At 54.2% G+C, this 19,938-nt stretch overlaps 2 protein-coding genes across 4 annotated transcripts in view; one reads left to right on the forward strand and one right to left on the reverse strand.

Moving 5' to 3' along the window:
• WIPI1 (WD repeat domain, phosphoinositide interacting 1) overlaps positions 1-6,953 on the forward strand; it is a 31,785-nt gene extending 24,832 nt beyond the window's left edge. For both annotated transcript variants that reach the window (XM_036268730.1, XM_036268731.1), the window contains exons 9-13: positions 1,563-1,727; positions 2,415-2,522; positions 3,230-3,348; positions 3,725-3,825; positions 6,412-6,953. In XM_036268730.1, coding sequence (XP_036124623.1) covers positions 1,563-1,727; positions 2,415-2,522; positions 3,230-3,348; positions 3,725-3,825; positions 6,412-6,459 — 541 coding nt within the window. In that variant the 3' untranslated portion in view covers positions 6,460-6,953. The remainder of the gene's footprint in view (positions 1-1,562; positions 1,728-2,414; positions 2,523-3,229; positions 3,349-3,724; positions 3,826-6,411) is intronic.
• A 421-nt stretch (positions 6,954-7,374) lies between these two features.
• ARSG (arylsulfatase G) overlaps positions 7,375-19,938 on the reverse strand; it is a 105,999-nt gene continuing 93,435 nt past the window's right edge. For both annotated transcript variants that reach the window (XM_036268097.1, XM_036268098.1), the window contains exons 11-12: positions 15,999-16,089; positions 7,375-7,941 (exon numbers count right to left, since the gene is read on the reverse strand). In XM_036268097.1, coding sequence (XP_036123990.1) covers positions 7,628-7,941; positions 15,999-16,089 — 405 coding nt within the window. In that variant the 3' untranslated portion in view covers positions 7,375-7,627. The remainder of the gene's footprint in view (positions 7,942-15,998; positions 16,090-19,938) is intronic.

Below are 19,938 nucleotides of genomic sequence, written 5' to 3' on the forward strand. Positions count from 1 at the left end.
ATATCCTTGGGTGAGGATTGAAACAAAAAGATCCCCTTCAGTCGTGAGGGGCGTGACTGGGCGCCCCCTGACCGCTGCTTCAGCCGTGTCTACCTGGGGTCATTACCTGTGCTTAAGACAGGAAGTGGCCATTCGACCTCATTTCCCCCCCGGGCTGTCCGGTGTCTGCCTGTGATCTCAGGTGACCAGGAACAGAACCTTCCAGTCCCTCCTGACTGCCCGCCTCAGCCATCCGCGGAGCATTAACACGTCCTGTGCAAGGTGGCTCACGTCTCGGTCCCCTTTCTCTGGCCACGGCCCTACCCCCGTCTTCAACATCTCATGACTCAGGCCCTCCTTCCAGCCTCTTCTGACCGGTCCACCCTGCATCTCAGTGGACTGGTCTCCTGCCTACGCCCCTTGGAACGTGACCCTCCTCAGACAGCTCTGTTCCCAGGGGCCGCCACCCAGCACCTCTTCCATCACGCCGCCTCGGAACACCATCGTATACGATAGCATTTGCCGTGTGCCAAGCTTGGCGCTGGGCCCTGGGCGTGTTACCTGGGTAGCGGTCACAGCTCAGCGCCCGGCATTTGTTGTGCAAATGAGGAAAACGGGAACCGGGAGGTGGAGGAACTCGGTCCGCCTCTCTGTCCTCTGTGGTCCTGGGGTAGCTACTGCCTGCCCTTTACGGGGCCCGTGGTATTAACTGCTCCTTTTTCTTCTCGCTCTCCGGGGCCGTGTCTCTGCCTGGGACGCAGGGCCTGGATATGGTACCTCTGGGCCATCCCGCCCTGCGCGCTGAGCTCAGGGAGGACAGTGAGAGTAGAGGACGGGAGCGGCACATCTAGAAGGGTCCGCCGTTTCCTGGGAACACGGGGCCCAGGAGGTCTGTCCACACACCAGCCAGCAGCTGGTAACAGCGTGAGAAGTAACCGGCAGAGCTTGAGCTGTGGTGTGTGTTCCCCGCCGGGACCTGGTCCCCAGACAAGCAGCCTCGCGGCAGGTGTGGCCACCTGGTCCCTGCCACGCTGCTCACGGAGCAGCAGCAGGGCAGTCACCCCGTTGGTGGAGGCCCCGGGGTGAGGTCGGATGACCGCAGGGGGTGCCCAGGTCCCTCTGAACGCTCTCCGCCGGCAGGAATGGCCCTGTACCTGTGCTCCTGGCTGTAACCAGACACCGCCCCAGCGTCTGGCCCGGAGGTTTGCTTCCCACTCCGTCTGGCCCGAAGGCCTTCACACTGAGCTCGGTGTGTTCCCTCAACGCAGGGCAGGCCCGAACCTACTTCACAGAGTCCAGAGCGCAGTCCGTCCCACTCCCCCCAGCCTCCTTGCAGAGACCTAGAAATCAGGCCACCCGGCAGGTGTAACTTGTCTAACGCGGGACAGCGCTAACACCTCTTGGGAGCTCTGTAACGGCTGTGCGGACGGACGAGCAGGCCCGTGCCCTCGTGTCCTGAGCGGTTCAGGTGGACAGGGCTTCACGCAAGGCCTCCTTCCCCCGTGGGGAGCGCGGCTCAGAACGTTTGGGTGTGGGGGTTCCCGCAGCTCAGGCTCACCCTCGCCTGTGCGTTGCTCCCCCAGTCGACCCGAAGAGCCTTCGACCTGGAGTGGCTACATGGGGAAGATGTTCATGGCTGCTTCCAACTACCTCCCCGCCCAGGTGTCGGACATGATGAACCAGGACAGGGCCTTTGCCACCGGGCGTTTGAATTTCTCCGGACAGAGGAACATCTGCACCCTCTCAACGTACGTATCGCACCACCCACTCTCAACACGGTACACACTGATTTCCGCAAAGCACAAACTCCCCAGACACGGGCGGAGGGAAAAAGAAAGAGGAAAAGATGGCCAAGAGGCGGGTGAGCAAAACGGAAGCCCCGCAGTCCCCCTCGCTGCCTTGCCTGCCCGGTTAGTTTCCCGGGGGGCAGCTGGAAGCTGGCGTAGGAATCCACCTGCAGGTTATGGGGACACTGTCTTGAGGACGATTTCTGTTTTTACATAATTACGTCAAAACGCTCTCATTCCACTGTCTGGGTTCAGACACCTGTGGGGTTGACAGATGCTTTATCTACGGAGTTTAAAAGGAGTTAAACATTTAAAAATTTTTGTGACACCAGCCAGCAAAGATGTCGAGCCAGTCTTCCACGTTTTTTTTTCCTTTTTGTCACTGTTAAGGGCGGAGATAAGGTAGAGACAGCGTCTCATGCAGGTAAGCTAATGTCTTCGTTGGCACAGCTCTTCGGGGAGTAACTGTGTGTACGTAGGTCATTCTGTCTCTGCCACAGGCCTAGGTCAGACGCAGAGGAGGAGGCAGACACCCAGCTCCGGGGTCAGGGGCTAAGGGTCGCGATGGCAGAGGTGGGGGACGGTCGGGGCAGTGGGCTTTCGCCAGTGAAGCCTGTTGTAATCGCGGCACCTTCCGCTCGCTCTCAGGATCCAGAAACTGCCGAGGCTGTTAGTTGCTTCATTGGACGGAAACCTTTACATCTACAACCTGGACCCTCAGGACGGAGGAGAGTGTGTCCTAATCAAGACTCACAGGTGGTTACTGGTGCCCACAGGCGGCCCGTCTGCAGCCGGTTGCGTCGAGTTGCCTAGAGAGCAGGGACGAGCGCCGGGCCTCCGGCCCTTCTTCCTTTACCGGCAGCCTCGGCGCCAAGCCTCTAGCGGGCACCTGCTCTGGGTGGGGCTCAGGGCCAGGTGCCCTCACCATGCCGCACGCTCCTGGGAGGGTGCCAGGGTGAATCGCATGCAGATCAAAACATAACGGGTGCTCAGAAACACAGGCCGTCCCCAAAACACGTATGCACTTTGGATAAGTATGAAGCCAGTGTTGACTAAAATACAGTTCATCTTCACAATGCAGTAGACTCTACAGACACCCTGCATACATTTTGGGGGGACACCCTGCATATTTACTGAATGGAATTGAAAAGTCATCTTGACCTCTGTGATCCAGTACGGGATGACCTCTCCCGCCTGTGGGCAGGACGCAGCTGCCCCTGCCCCACGGAGCAGCCCTGCGAGCTGTCTCAGCGTCCCTGCCTGGGTGTACCCTGAAAAGCCCCGGGCCAGTCGTCCTTTATTCAGCCTAAGGGAAAGGGGTCCTCGTGACGTTGCATGGTTGGCCCCGGGAGCTTAGGGTCCCTCCAGCTCGCACACCGGCAGGGCCCGGGGAGGGCTATCCGGGAACTCCAGTGCCCAGCGTGAGCGACCTGGTGCCTCTCCCTCTTCATTGCCCCGATTAGGTTGCTTGGCTCAGGAACAACAGAAGAGAACAAGGAAAATGACCTCAGACCTTCCTTACCTCAGTCCTACGCCGCCACTGTGGCCAGACCAAGCTCCTCGTCCGCCTCCACGGTGCCAGGTGAGCGGCCGTGGGGGCGTGCCGACTGCGCCCCTTCTCCCCTCCGCGCGCCCTGACCCACAGAGGCCACGGGAAGAGCCTCTGAACTCGACCGTGGCCCCCCAGGCCCCACACGACAGGCCCCTTTCCCTAACACGCCCCTCTGCCTCCGAGGACGGTGGAAAGGGTAGGCACCTGGGTGGACGGTGGGTGAGGCCCGGCTGCCCATCTCGCAAAGGCTCGGAGACCATCACGTGGTGGGGAGCTGGACTCACCTGCAAGGCAGAGGCGGCCTCCGGGGCTTCCCTGGACGCTCCCTTTCTCCGAGGTCCTGCGCGGGGTCGTGGCCCAGGAAGAGGCCCTGTGGCCTCTCTCACGTCCCCTTCTTGGTCTGCAGGTTATTCTGAGGACGGCGGGGCGCTCCGAGGAGAGGTTATTCCTGAACACGAGTTTGCGACGGGACCAGTGTGTCTGGATGATGAGAATGAGTTCCCCCCTGTGAGCATTAGGAACCCTTAAGAGAGCAGCTCAGTCTGTGTGCTTCCAGGGCAGCCTCCGCCTCCTGCAGGCGGCCAGGGCACTCCCGCCACCTAGCCTAGAACTAACCCTCGCTGCCACCGCACACTCGCCTTGGGTGTCGCGCTCCCCCCCACAGCAGAGGACCGGGCACTAACCCAGGGAGTCTCGGTGGCCTGGCTCGCTGCCCCCCGGGGCCTGGAGGCCGTGACTTCACTTCCTTAGCACTGTCGTGGCTGCCCCCCAAGGCAGGAACCTTTGCCTGTGTTCACTCTTACTTCCGTGAGGCTCCTAGGGGTGCTTGTGCAGAACGCTGCCGTCTTTGCACTAAAGACGACCCTCTAACGGCTGGGCCAGTGTGCCCCGCGGCCAGCTGGAGCCTCCTCCAGCTCCGACAGGGCGGACCCCAGCCCTTGTTCACTAAGCCGTGTGGAGAGCTCCCGGGGCGCTCCTGCTGGGTTCCCAGCTTCCCGCTTCAGCTGTTCTGGGCTGGCCCTGGGCTTGGCTTCTTCCAGCAGCCCTGTCTGAACAGAAGATGCTCTCCCTGGGTGGCTGCCATGGCCGCCTTAGCTTCTGATTCTTCAAGCTTCCACGTAGAGCAACCCATAGACGCCTCTTGGGAGTTCCGGTCAGAGAACGGCCGGAGAGTTGTGCTTAGGACAGGAGCAGTGTCTGGGCTGAGACCTGGAGAGTCGGCGGAGCCACCTTCCTGGAGGCAGACAGCCGCTGGGCGTTGCTTCAGTGGGTGCCGTCTGGCCAGCACTCCGTGTCGGTGGAGCTGTCTCTGCACAGGGATGGAGGGCAGGTCTGGCTCCTTGCTTGCACAGATCCCTAGGACAACCTAGGAAGCACAGTCAGCTTTTTTAAGGGTGGTTTGGAGCACGTCGTGCATGGCTCGGGCTGTGAGTTCCACAAAGTCTCTGGATTGCAGCTTGAGATTTTCACTGTGGCTCTTAGCAGACAGATCACCAAGTACGTTGCCAACCAGGAAAGTTTATACTTTAGGAGTGGAGAGCAGTGGTTCTTAAAAAGTACTAATTACAAATTTAAGAACATCTGTTGGCTCACTGCTTCCCAGTCGACCAGTTGTTCTGCCTTTGGGTTCTCAGGCCCGACCATCCGTACAGGGGGGTTTCTGTCACCAGAAGTTGGTGGTGGTTGACCTGAAGTGGCATCTTCCAGGAGCCAGAGCAAGTCAGAAGCAGTTGGGGAGGAAGGTGACTGTTAGGTTCCCTTTCAGTCATTTTGGTAAAAGTCTGTGACCACTGTAGAAGGTCATGGTTCTTAACTGTACTCAGAGCAGACCGTGCAACCTCTCACATTTACGAACTCTGAGCACTCGGACAGGGCGAGCGGGAGGTGGTCCCCTGCCCAAGTGTAAGGGAACAGGTGCAGCGTGTGGGCATGCGTGTGCAGTCAGGAGACCTGGGGATGCTTAAGGCCCAGTGCCGAGGCCTGCACACGCCAGGAAGCTGGGCTCTGGCCCGGTGTCCTGTCTCCCTCTCAAGGACCAGAGGAGTGCAAGTCGGTTTACACTGTGTCAGGGATTTTTATTTCTATACGAGGAAGGCCTCCTGCCGGCAGGGTCACGGAATGAGGTCTCCTAGAACAGTGGCCAGACCTGAGCAAGAGTTGGGCAGCTTGTGTGCAGAGCTGGTGGCCATCAGACCCCAGCCTGGCCTCGAGCCTGCAGGTGACGGTGGGAAGGGGCCATGCTCCTATGAGACACGGACACAGGAGCAGGCAGGTGTCTCCGCCTCACTGCACAAGGATCAGAAACGCGAGTGCTCCTGGGATGCTCACGCAACGTGGGCCGTCTCGGCCACGCCCTTACTGGCTAGAGACTCAACTGGAGATGCTAGACAGCTTCCTCTCTCTGCTTTGATTCTCCTGTGCCTGCTACAGACACATCTGTCCAGAATCCACATCTCTGTCCACATTTCTTAAAGGCTTCCAGGGCTGTGCAGGAACCCTGAAGTCTCAGCGTGGTTAACATCACTTCCATAGACACAACCGTGGGCTCCGGGGGCCTTTGCCTTGACAACATGGCGCATCACTAGGGGGCTTTAAAAAATATACTGACACCTCCCTGGGTTGGTCCCTCTTAGCTCCTTGGGGTTTACTTTGCTCCTAGAGCAATGACAGAAAAGAGACCTGATGGTCTCTGGTACCTTAAAAGTTGCAGAATTCAGGAGGGTGGGCAGCTCGTTTCAGTAATAAGCCAACCTTTCCGTATCTGCATGTTTTCTGACACTAGTCTTACTCTCGTGAACAAGAATAGGGGGACAGGGACCGAGGCTATTTACTGACATTTTAATAGTGGTTTAGCAGTCTGTGTTTACAAGAGGAGCCTTTAAACATATATATACACACATACAGATATTTCATACATAGTATCTTCTGAAACTGTGCCATACTCATCCTCACCTGAATAAGACAGGTGGACCTTCTGTGGCCACGTATGCCCAGCCTCCCTGCTGACCCTGGTGGGCACAGACCTGCTGATGATGCAGCCTGCTTACTAGACTTCCCGGAAAGAGTAAGGCCCTTCTGTTTTGATTTCGGTAGATAATCTTGTGCCGTGGAAGTCAGAAGGGCAAAGCGAAGCAGTCATGATGAGAAGCGTGCCTCAGAAATCAGGACACCCCTGTCAGGTGGTTTTGGAGAGAACGAGGAAGGTGGAAGAATGGCGTGCGATGGTGGGCGCAGAATGGGGGGCAGGAATCCCAGGCGCCGCCCACTTAAGCCGCAGGACATGGTCCACCGCTCACCAAGCCCTCAGCCCTGGCTGCCGGTGGGCACGGGAGACACGGTATACACATCCCGCCCTTTCAATATATTACAGCCACTGTCGATACTAACTCACCATATTGGTCTATACCCGGACTTTTATATTAAAAAGGGCATCCTTTAAAACGTATGCTGTGTAAAAATGTACTTACAGGAAAATGTCTTCGAATTGTATTTCTTGTATATTACATACATGGAAGAGACTATTTTAGCCAGACCGAGTTTTTTTTTTGTTTGTTTGTTTTTTGCAGTGATTGGAATAAATCACTTATACCTTTGAGCCCCAGTTAGGACACTAAGAATAAAATCACAGCAATGCATTTTGGAGGCTTTAAACATTTATTTCTTCGTGGTTTTAAGAAGCAGGAAAAACTAAAATCGTTAAAATACGGCCATTTGACCTCAAAAGGGGTGGGTGGGGGTGGCGGGTAGGGCCATGGACGTGTCTGTGGGCTCTTCTGCGTGGAGACCTGGAAACGCCTGACTGTGCCTAGTCACCATCCACGCCCCCCAAGCACCCCCAGGGGCGTCCCGGACACGGAGGAGCTCGGGCCCCAGCCCAGACCCACCCCGTCAGAATCGGAGCCGTCATGGGCTCCCAGGTGATCTGCGTGTGTATTAAAGATGGAGAAACCTCACTAGATGCCAGTTGGCACAGGTCTCTACTATGATGACCAGGGAAACTGGGTGCATTCAAAACAAAACACTAAAACACACCGAGTGCCTGCCTCAGGAGTCAGGACACGTGCCGGGCGCTTTCCTGTCCTGCCTTGTCGAATCCTCGAATCAGTGTGCAGGTCGGTGAAGCTGTGGCCCACGCTCAGAAGCTGGGGCCTGACCTGGTCCGCCGCTGAGCCCATCCCAGCTCTGCGCCGCTGTCCTCTCGAGCCAGCGTGCAGAGGGACCATGGGGACGCAACGGGGGGCCTCCTGACAACACAGCCTTCCTTCCAAAGCGCGCACAACAGTAACGGGCGACCGCGAACCTGCCCGTCTCATTTCCTGGTGGCTCTGCTGGTGGGAGCGGCCGTCTGGGAGGCGGTGTGGCAGCGGCAGGCAGTGTGGTGGGGGTCGCAGCAGGGGGTCACCAAGGGGTCCTGAGTGTAGTCGGCGCTGGAGACGCTGTCCTCAGCAATGTCGCGGAGGACGTCTGTAAGCGCCCCTCGGACCTCGGGCAGCACGCGCTGGTACTCGGCGCTGCCTGTTCCCAGAGGTGCAGCCTCTGCAACATCATCTTCCAGGTTAAAAATAAGGGGGGGCTCATGATACCGCTCAGGCCCCACACTCCCATCACAGGCTTCGGCTCCACCTAGAGAGAGGGTGACAAATACCCGTCAGACCCAGCTCGAGACCCACGCCGCGAGAGGGGACACACCAGGACTTGACTGTTCAAATGACTGCTCTCCTGTCACAGAAATGACCTTGGGGGTCTCTGCTCGTCCGCAGTGCTCCTGCGTCCAGATGACCCGGAACCTCCCCGGGACTTGCCGCACCGCCGGCAGAACATTCACTCACATCTTTCATCTCCGCCCTTTGGGAGTGGATATTTTTTAACTGATCTCTGGGAGAGCAAATAACATGCAAATTGGTACATCGGGCAAGCGGACAGGGTGACTGATTTCACCCGGGGTTGACGTTGAGGGTCTTGTATGAATCCGAGTCTGGCTGCCCAGGCCGTCCCAAAGAGGGGTGCTAAATGTTTGGCATGATGGCAGCATCCCTGGTTGTTGATGACTCAGGTGACTTCTTTTTTTTTTTTTTGTATTCCTCACCCGAGGATATTTTTCCACTTATTATCAGATAGAGTGGGAGGGAGAGACAGAGAGACAGAGAGACAGAGAGAAGCATCGATGTGACAGAGCCACATCAATTGGTTGCCTCCTGCACAACCCAACCAGGGCTGGGGACAAACTGCAGCCGAGGTACATGCCCTTGATCAGATTCGAACCCGCGACTCATTGGTCCTCAGGCCTACCCTCCAGCCGGCCAGGGCCAGGTGACTTCTTTTCTGCTTGCCTTTTCCATGCAGAAAAGTAGTTAAGGTCTCTGACAAGAATGAATCAACGAAGGAATGAAGGCAAGGCTAGTCCTGGGACCTACAGGAGGTCCTAACGACCTCCCCCGACTCCGGGCTTCTCAGCGCTCACACGTCCCTAAACCAGAAACTGAGATCCAGTCGCTCGGGGGACACAGAGCTCCCTCCGGCACTGATGTGTGGAGAACTTTTCCCAGCGGCTCCTCGGACACTCAGAGACACAGCTGTGTGGCTGGGGTGGGCCGCGGATGGCTTCTTATCACGCCCTGGATCCGCACGACGACGGCGTGGCACCCAGAGCCGTTCGGGGAAGGCAGGCCTGCGGGCCCACGCCACGCGACCGAGCTTGCGGCTTGCCCTCTGGGCCACTGCGGACAGGGATGAGATCTGAAGGTGAGTGACAAGAGGGAGGAGATCGCATGGCCTGGAGGGAGCTGTCCTTGATGGTGGTCCTCCTGTGACGGGGATCCCGACTGTTCTGTGCCTTGAGTTTGGGGTCAAGGTTAGCTCTTCACTGACACTAAGGAGCGGCCACGTGAGGTTCGGCAGTCAATCAAGTGAAGGTTGGGATGGGCTCCTGTTACAAAAATTAAAGGCTTCCAAAGGAGGGAATACAGGGTTGTCTGCATATAACTAACCCTATAGACAACAACCGTGCCTTCTAGGCAACACATCAGAAAAAACCGAAGACACCGAACGTAACCGATGCAGGCAGAAATCAAAAGGGATGCGATCCTTGAAAGAAGGAAGCCATGTGGGGTTGGGTGTGTGTTTAAAAGTGTTCTTCCCCCTCGCCCTGGCCGGTTTGGCTCAGCGGTTAGAGCATTGGCCTGCAGTCCAGAGAGACCCAGGTTCGGTTCCCAATAAGGGCGCGTACCTCGGTTGCAGTTTGTCCCCAGCCCTGGTTGGATTGTGTGGGTGGCAGCCACCCGATGTGTCCCTTTCATGTCGATGTTTCTCTCTCTCTCTCCCTCCCTCCCTCCCACTCTATCTGAACAAAATATCGAAAAATGTCCTCGAGTGAGGATAAAAAAAAAAATTTTTTTTTTAATTTAAAAAAATAAAAGTGTTTTCCCCTGGGAAGACCGCACCCCCACCCCGTCTATGTAGCACAGAGCAGCTTGACCCCAGAAGGTTGTGGTCTCTTTGGCTCGAGGTGTCAGGGGACAGAGTTCGGGGCTAACACGACAGATGACAATGAGTGAGCGAAATCCTGGGTAGGAGAGAACCCACGAGGGGAAGCCGCCTCAAAGTCTGCAAATAAAGTCCCTCCACATCCTTGGCTGAGCCCCAAACTGTGCACGGGGGACCCCAGTTCCGGCGGCAGCTGCAAGTCTGAAGTGCTCAGCAGACTCTTCTGTGCTAGGGCACAGTTCCGAGTGTGAGTCCTGTGAAGTCACAAAGGCCTCGTAAATCCTCCCCATTTTCCACCCATGTCCCCAAAGGTCAGTGCTAGGATTAAGGACCAAGTCCCAGGACGAGGCTCGTGGCCAAGATCAAGGACCAAATCTCAAAGAGCCGGTTCCAACAAGGGGAAAAACCAAGCCTGCACATGTTTAAGAGGATTAGATAGTAATTAACTGCCCATGAGAACAAAACAGAAAAAATCAACACTCCTTGAGTAACAGAAGTCTGACTCTCTACGATGCATGATCCACAATGTCCAGTTTTTGGACAACTTCCCGTGTCTAGCCCAGCGTGGAGGGAGCTTAGCAGCCGTCACTCCATCCTAACAGGGAGAAAGCAGAGCAAACGGAAGGAGCAGCGACGCTTCTTAGATCTGCAGAGAAGTGAGGTCACAGGGCCAATCAGCGCCCCCCAAATTGAAGACACAGGCGAATAAAGAGAACAACACCATGTCAGAGCAGCGCCCCGGGAAGCAGCGCAGGGCAGGGGAACCTCAGGTAACTGATGGGTTGCCGGAGCCTCAGCCTGCACAGGTCTGAGAGTGCAAACCCCCATGGGGGCCCGTCCTTTCTCAGACGGGGAGTCTAAGAAGGGCAGACATAGGAGGACGCCTGTGATGGTCCACTAGACGGGACATGGCTAAGGAAAGAATCTCTGGGTTTGAGGATATCTCAAAAGAAGCTTCCAGAATTGAAAAGCAAAGACAAAACAACAACAACAAAACAAAACCCAGGACAGAATACCAAGACCTGTGGGACAACTACGGAACTTACAACAAATGCATAATGGAAACACCAGAAGGAGAAGAGACAAAGGAGCAAACAAATATATGAAGAGATCATGACTAAGATTTCCCCCAAATTAAGGTCAGATACCAAACCTCAGACCAAGGAAGCTCAGAGAGCACCGAGCAGAACAAATGCCTGTGAAAGCCAATGTCAAGAGAATGAGACAAGTCACAGACGGGAAGAAAGTATTTGCAAATATATATATATATTTCTGATATATATATATATACACACACATATATATTTATTTGTTTGTTTGTTTATATATCTGATAAAAGACTTACACAAAGAATTTGTAAAAGCCAACAATAAGAGCATTAACAAGCCAATTAAAAAGTGGGCCAAAGACCTGAACAGTTAGTTAATAAGCCTATGAAAGGTTGTTCAGCATCATATGATCAGGTAACTGCAAACAACGGTGAGATACCACTCCACACCTGTGGGAATGGCCGAACTTGAAAACACTAGTAACACCAAGTGCGCATGTGCGGAGGGACAGAACTTTCACTCACCGCTAGTGGGCATCCAAAATAATACATTCATGTTGGAAGATGGTTTGGTAGCTTCTTAACAGAACAAAAGAGATTCTTAACAGATGATCTAGCAATCACCTTCCTTGGTATTTACTCAATGGAGTTAAAAATGTATGTGCAGCCCTGGCCGGTTTGGCTCAGCGGTTAGAGCGTTGGCCTGCAGACCAATGAGTCGTGGGTCCGATTCCGGCCAAGGGCACGTACCTCGGTTGCGGTTCGTGCTGGCCCCGGTCAGGGTCGTGTGGGAGGCAACCAGTCAATGTGTCTCTCTCACGTAGATGTTTCTCTCCCTCCCACTCTATCTGAAGATAAATAGAAAAATATCTTCGGGTGAGGATTTAAAAAAAAAAATGTATGGCCCTGGCCGGTTTGGCTCAGTGGTTCAAGCATCGGCCTGTGGTCCAGAGAGACGCGGGTTCGGTTCCCGCTAAGGGCACGTACCTCGTTTGCAGTTTGTCCCCGGCCCTGGTTGGTCGTGCAGGTGGCAGCCACTCGATGTGTCCCTTCACATCGATGTTTCTCTCTCTCTCTTCCTCTCTCTCCCTCCCGCTCTATCTGAACAAAAAAAATGGAAAAATGTCCTCGGGTGAGGATAAAAAAAAAAAATGTATGTCCACACAAAGACCTGCACATGTATATTTATAGCAAAATTGTCAAAACAATTCACAATGGCAAAAACTTGAAAGCAACTGCGATGTCCTTCAGCAGGTGAATGGGTAAATAAATTGTGGTACGTCCACACAACAGAATGTTACTTAGCACTAAAATAAATGTTATCCAGCCATGAGAAGATGTGAAGATACCATAAATGCTGTATTAGTCAGCACAGGCTGCCATAACAAAATCCATAAAACTGCAGACCAGTATCCCTTATGGATATACGTGCTAAAAAGACCTCAACACATGCTAACAGAATCCAGCAGAATATTTAAAAAGTTATACACCGTGACCAAGTGAGATTTATCCCAGGGATGCAAGATTTGTTCAACATACAATGGAAAACAATGTATGTTAATAGAATAATGGACCCAAAAATGAGCATCTCAACAGATGCAGAAATGGTTAACAAAAGGATAATAAGGAAATATTAGGAGTTTTATGCCAATAAATTGGACAACGCAGAAGAAATGAACAAATTATTTGAAAGACATAACTTACCAAAGCTGATACAAGAAGAAATATAAAATATGAATAGCCTTGTATCTATTAAAGAAATGAAATCTACAACCAAGAATTCTTCTATCAAGAAACCTCCGGGTCCAAATAGTTTCCCAGTTATATATAGTCACACATAAAAGAAATAATACCAGTCTTACACAGAGCCTTCTGGAACACAGAGGAGAAGGAAACACTTCCCGACTTATTTTATGGGGTCGACAAAACCTTGATACCAAACTCTGACACAGACTTTCTAAGAAAGGAAAATCATAAACAAAATCTTAGCAAATCAAATCCAGCTAAGTGGGCTTGGTGCAGGAATTCCAAGTTGACGTAACACTTAAAAATTGGTGTAATTCACAGCATTAAGAGGGTACTTATACAAGTATACACATTGATTAAAAACTCATCAGATTGTACCATTTATATCTGTGCCTTTTACTGTGTGTAAAGTTTGCCTCGATTACCTTTTTTAAAATGGAAAAACAGTAAGACACTTCAGTTCTAGGCCACACGTCAAAATGGACCGGCTGCCTTTCCAAGGCCACGCCTAGTTGATGCCCGTCAAATCGTGTCCTCATCCCAGGACACACATCTTTCTCTAATCTAACGCAGTGGATGCCAGTCCATCAAGCTTCTCCAAAACCAGCTGTAAGTCACGGATGCAGACTTTCAGGGGGCGCAGGGGGAGGAATCAGTCTATTCCGTGTCATCCCACCTGCTGAGATTTCGGTCCTCCCCTCCCTGAATCTCCCTGGAGTCTGGTGACGCCTCAGAACAGATGTCCCCTGGGTATGATCATTCCTATCTGATTGCGATCACTTAGAACAGTCCTGTTACTTCATGGTAACATGTATGATTCCAAGACTATGCCGAGGGCTTCCTGGCAGGGCTGTTACTTCTGAAATGAACTCAGCCTGGGCAAACCATACCTCTTAGACCTATGTAATGTAAGGGCTGTCATCTAGCAAATTTCCATCTGAGAGTGTAACAATTATCTGACCGGTTTGCGTTTGAGGGTTTGGAGGATCAAAGACGGCTGTGGCATTTTTAATATCCTCCAAGGGATGAACTCATAGGAGTGGATTTGTTTTTATGCCACATTCTCTTCAGGGTTACTTATTTACACTCAGAGAAAATCATTTCTGTTCTGGATTATATAATCCTTGGGAAAGTTCTGACATTAAATAACTGAATCAAACTGGAGTCCCCATCAGGTCCCAGATTTTGGCGCGGTTTGTTTGTTTCTCATTCATTTAAAAAAAAAAATGTTAGAAGTTAGGTATAAGATATGGTGCCGTGCACTTCAAGAATCAGAGATGACGCCCTGGCCAGTTGGGCTCAGCAGTTAGAGCGTCGGCCTGCGGTCCGGAGAGACCTGGGTTCAGTTCCCACTAAGGGCATGTACCTCGGTTGCAGTTTGTCCCCAACCCTGGTTGGTCGTGTGGGTGGCGACCACTCGATGTGTCCCTTTCACATCGATGTTTCTCTCTCTCTCTTCCTCTCTCTCCCTCCCGCTCTATCTGTACAAAAAATGGAAAAATGTCCTCGGGTGAGGATAAAAAAAAAAAGAAAGAAAGAAACAGAGATGCAAGAGCTTAGAGAGCTGAGCTTAGACAGCTTAAAGCCGGCACGGGAAAGAAAACAAGCACCTCAGGGGCTGGCACAGATGTGAGAAGGAGTGAAAATAGGGAGTGTATAAAATGGAGTCACTTGGACGAAGCCGCTGAAATTAACATTCCGAAGGCGGAGGCCTGAAGAAAGGATCCTGTTCGTGTAAGAGCCAGGAATGTACACTTTTTGAACTTTCCAGGCCTGCAGCAACGCCTGGCGGCGCTCCTGGACATACGTACCCGAGCTGCAGATGACCCCCTGATCACCCCGAAGGACGCACGGCTGCATCCACCAGACACCTGACTGACTGTCCCGGGCGAATCCTAGGAATGCAGGACTCATAATTCTCAAGAACGGACTGTTTGCTACAAGGATGCTTAGCGTTTCTTTTTTCTTTGGAACACTTCAGGGTCTCTGCCGAGCTGTATTCCCAGCACGCAAACTCTAAGACCCTTAAATAAATCTTTATCATGTATTTCTGACAAAGCCTCCAGTCTCTTTTTAAGTTTGTTCGACGTACAGCAGAATGTGATAAATATGCGATTTCTTCAGATCCTATAGGCCTGGGAAGATGGGAGGGGGTTTTATGATGAAGGTGGCGTTGGGTTTGAGGTCTGACATGCTGATTGCAATACGGAGAAGACTGGCAAGGGGAGGGACCCAGGACACAGGAAGCCTGAATGTAACTGGCAGTTTCTTTTTAATCCTCAACAGAGGATATTTTTCCATGTATTTTCAGATAGAGTAGGAGGGGAAGAGAGAGAGAGAGAGAGAGAGAGAGAGAATCGATGTGAGGGAGACACATCGATTGGTTGCCTCCACTGGACCCCAATCAGGGCCAGGGACTGAACCACAGCTGAGGTACATGCCCTTGACTGGAGTCGAACCCACGACTCCTTTGGTCTGGGCCGACACTCTAACCACTGAGCCAAACAGGCCAGGGCCTGTATCACATCCCTAACACACACATTTAAGACACTCACTGAATGAACCCAGAAGCAGAGACTTCTGTCGGTTTCCTAAATAGAGCTCTGAATTCTATTTTCTGAAACCGTCTATTGTTGAGTAAATTACACTTTCAAATACTTCTAAGCTTCCACTTAATGTCGGTCCTAACTGGCATTGAAAGCATAACAGTGAAATATGTTAAAAGAAAGAAAGAAAACAATAGGCCAAAATGGAGTCACTTGTGCTAACCCAAAACTCACTAACCTGACTGCAGTTTCAGCATCTCCCGGGAGTGGAATTTTAAACCAATCAGCCGGGAACTTCCTGATCAACACTAGTGAGGTGATCTGCAGGATAAAACCCCTGCCATTCCTGTCCCCTAAAAGAAGATAACTACCCTAAAAGGAATCCTTTCTGTTTTTTCTAATAAATCCCCTGCCAAGCCCTTCTGCCTATAAAAACCGTCTATTCTGTACACCCACCCAGTGCACCCCTTCTAGCTGCTAGATGGCCAGCTGCCAGTTCGTGAAGCACTTAATAAAGCCAATCAGATCTCCAAATGCACTCACTCGGTTGCATTTCATTAACAAATAAAATGTTCTTCAAGTGAAAAGGAATGATACCAATGTGCTTGACTAGCTCTGAGCTTGCTGGAAATGTAACAGTAGGAAGACCTGGTTTGCCGCATATTATGGGTGTAGAGGGCCTGTGCCGGGCCCGTGGGGCCTGGGACCTTCTGCTGGGCCAGGCTTTGAGGGGGGGGGGGGTGCACTGTCAGAGGTGCTGAGGGCTCCCCAAAGGAGGGCCACCCACACTCATTCCTGGAGGCCCGAGTGAGAGTCCAGATGGAGTAGGGGCAGGGGCCAGCACCTCACGAACTCACCAGTAACGTAGAAGGCCTTGTAGCGCTGCAGGCGGACGGTCTGGAGGGCTCCGTACACCCCGGCTGCCCCACTGTTGGGGTGAAACAGCGCCTGAGGAAGGGTGGCAGGGTTACCCCGGGAAGCACTCCTTCCTTTGCCGTGGTCCCTCCTTCCCACCACCCCATGTCCTCGCCCACCCCATCCCAGACACCGACACTCGGGCCTACATCCACACCGGCCCGCTCCCGGGAGCTCTGTGCCCTGACCGGAACGGGTACAGCTGTGCTGACAGTACCAGCTGTACAAGCTCCAGGGTCCATCACAACACGAGAATGAAAGAAACCCTGTGCCAACACTGAGCCTTCAAGAGGACCCAGCAGGAGGACCCAGACCGGGTCCTTCTCAGTGCGGGGCTCCGGTGAGGGCGCCGGCCACATGCCCAGGAGGCGGCCCCGCCCCGGCTCCACCCTCCAGGTTCGAGATGGGGCCCGGGGACCTGCGTGTTCCCGAGACTCCCGGGGACTCTGGAACGTGATCCTCAGCTCTCTTTGCGAACTGGCTGCTTCAGCAGCCGGTCGACTTTCTGGCTCTCACGTGAGCAAGGCCCTAAGGAGGCACCTGGAGAGGGCCTCTCGGTGTGATCTGGCCAGAAATGGGCAACACCTGAAACAGAGGTCTCCACCTTTGACTCAGTTCTACCCCACTGGGCCGAGGGGACTTTCCTCGGCAGGTCCCAGATGACAGGATCCCTACAGAACGGAAACACGGAATTCAGGGATCCCGAGGGCAGAGGTCGGCAGGAAATCAGTGACCGGTGTCCTCGGTCAGTTGGTGGGTTTGGGTTGGAAGTGGGAGGCCACCCTGTATGAATCATGACCGACCTATATCACTGGAGAGGCGCTTATATGATTCAAAGTTTCCACGGGGCTAAAAAAAAAAAATGAGAAACATCTGTTGGAGCAGTAAACAGCTGTCCCCTCAAGTTCCCGGCTCGGAGAGGGTGCGAGGGTGGGGCCCTCCCACACCTGCTCCTTCCGCGCTCTCGTGACAGCCCTCGAGTTCCCCAGCCAGCGTGATGACAGCAGGCTCCTTCCAAACAGGAAAAGAAGTCGTAACTCAAAACCCTCCCTTCTTCCAAGCCTGCAGGAAGCCAAGCCTCTCACCGCAGGAGGCTGTTTGGTTTCCTTCTGGAGAACGCAGGAAGTGGGACTTGGAAAACCTCTTGTCAACTGATCTCGGATGCACCCCGCGTCCAGAAGATGGGGGTCGAGGTCCGCTGGTTCGGATCATCGCCTCCGCGGCTCAGCAACAGAAATGGCCCAGTGCGGCCGGAATGTTTACCCGACGTTACCAGCGGCAACGCCCGCAGTCCGTTTGGGGAAGGCTCGCGCTCAGAATCCGGACGGGTTCCCGAGGACGAGTGTGCATGCCTTTCTGTGCCCCTTTCGGCGGGCTGACGCTGGCGTTCTTGTTTGTAGGACATAGGAAGGAGGCTGGCAAACCCACCCCTGAGTCACAGCTGGAGAGGTTTCCTCTCCGAGGTCGCCCAGTCCAAATTCCAAAGATGAAACGACCTCCCGGAAACGCCTTGTGCTTCTTGGTGGCCTTTCTTTTGTTATTGTATTTTTTTTGTCCTCACTTGAGGACATTTTTGCATTCATCTTCAGATAGAGCGAAGGGAGAGCGGGAGGGAGAGAGAGAAACATCGATGTGAGAGACACATCGAGTGGTTGCCACCCGCACGACCCCAACCGGGGCTGGGGACGAACCTCAACCGAGGTACGTGCCCTCAGCAGGAACCGAACCCAGGACTCTCTGGTCCGCGGGCCGACGCTCCAACTGCTGAGCCAAACCGGCCAGGGCGTGGTGGCCGTTCCTGCCCGTGTGCCTCGTGTTACCGCTGTGTTTACGCACGGAAGCGCCACCTCGCCTTTGGTCCTGAAGGCCAGTGCCCAGGTCACATCCCCAGGAGGTGGCCCGTCCATCCCCCCCACGGGGTGGGGGTGCACAGCTCGCCTTCTCCAAAAGGTCAGCCCTCCCCCAGCCCCTCGGGATGGTGTCTTCCACCACTGGGGCCTCCCGGGGAGAAGGGATCGCGTTCCAGAGATGACATCCAGCTCCCTTTCCTTCCGTGTCTGGCCTCCAGGGATGTTCCAAGCATTTCACAGCCCACAGCAGCTCCCGCCGGCTGGGCAGCAGCGAGCCCTCCCTCTGTTGACAATGTTCGGACCTGGGCAGGGCAACCTGGGGCTGAGATATGGCTCGAGCAGTGGGGACCTCAGGCTCCCACTTCATCTGGGAGACAGGTGAGTACAGATAAGAGCTGGGTGCCAGGCTCTGCACCCTCCCCGCCTTGGGGTGCCCTCTTTGCCAGACCTGGGCCTGTCAAGATCGGAAGCAGAAGGCTCAGCAAATGCAGGAACACGCAGCACGGTGTCAGCTGCTTTGGGCTTTGAACATCACATCACACGCTGTCCCCAGCTGCCGATGGAGTGGCTAGTGAGTGGACCATTCAGCGGGAAAACCAATAGCCCATTAATCTGCCTTTAAACCTCTCAACAAAGGCCTTGGAGAGGGTACCGAAAAGTTAAGTGGCTCCGGATGACTTAATGTGCAAAATGGGGAAGACCCAATGCTGAGATCTATTTGCATATTGTACTGAGATGAGCAGTTACTTTGAGCTTCCGGGACCCAGAGCAGTTTTCTTCTCAACCAATCAGGGTCAGAACCCTTGTAAGCCCAGGACACATCTAAGGGTGAGCACAATCAAACGGTGCTTATGCCAAAAGTCACGTATGTACATGTGTGTACACACACGTATATCTATATAATCACTCACAGTTTTATCTCCTGGCCTTCCTTCAGCAAACTAGAGATGATTTATTGTGGTCTCTTTAGTAGCTTGACCAGAGAAGTCCAAGGCCAAATTCAGACCAAGGCCAGTGACTAGCTCTGTGCCCCAGGGTTCGGAGGGGCATGGCCCCCAGGTGCTGCTCCCATGCGCTTTTGCGGGAAGACAACATCCTGGGGGTTCCTTCCGGGCCGCGGGTGTGGTTGGGAGATCAGCCCGACGGCAGCTGTGCTACCACAGGTACGTTCCCAAGAGAAGCCCAAACGGTGTGTCTGGTCCTCGGCTGGGCACGGGCCACCGGCCGCTGAGCCCTGCGGATGGCCCGGGAGTCTGCAGGCGCGAGCGCGTGTCCTGCCCTGAGAACGGAAGTCAGTGTGAGGAGCTGCCTCCACAGGCGACCGGACGACATCTAGGAGGCCACAGTCCCTGAAGCACTTCCTGGTGACTCCAGTGATCCTGCCAGTGGCCACGGTGACACCCCCTCTGGAGCCCCTCGCCGATGGCCTGGACACGCCGCGGGGCCACCTTCTGCACACCTGCAGCCTAGAGGAGGAAGCCACCTTCCTGCTTCACGGCTGCTCAGGAGTGGGGCTCGGCCGGGGGGCGTGCGGCTCAGAGGGTCCGATACCCCGGAGCGAAGCGGTCCTCGGGGGGACACGCCAGGCCTCATCTGACACCTGGACACGAGCGTGCGCTCACAGAAGCACAGTGACGCCCACAGGCCCAGTGTGCGGCTCGCCAGGCCGCCGAGTGCGAGGGGCTGTGTCAGTGGCTGCCACGGTCCATCTGAGCAGCGTCTGAGTCACTTCCGTGTGACCCTCAGTAAAGACATAACTATAAATAAACCCTTGACGTGTGGTCCCTGAGAAGCCCGCGCTCACAGAGCCGTACACGGGGCCGGTTCCTCCATCCTCTCCCGCCTCCCGCTTCCTCTTCCCCGCTGGCGAAAGGAAAGCACAGGGAAGTGACAGGTTCCGTCAGGCCCGGCACTTCCCGCTCCGCTTCAGGGACCCGAGAGAGGACCCCGGGGCCCCAGAGCTAGTGTGGGGGCTGCAGGGCCTCATGCTGGGCCCTCCAGGAGCCCAGGGACTGTCCCTGACACCCCAAGT

The sequence above is a fragment of the Molossus molossus genome, unplaced genomic scaffold (assembly GCF_014108415.1).
Source record: "Molossus molossus isolate mMolMol1 unplaced genomic scaffold, mMolMol1.p scaffold_m16_p_19, whole genome shotgun sequence".
In the NCBI taxonomy this organism is placed as follows: domain Eukaryota; kingdom Metazoa; phylum Chordata; class Mammalia; order Chiroptera; family Molossidae; genus Molossus; species Molossus molossus.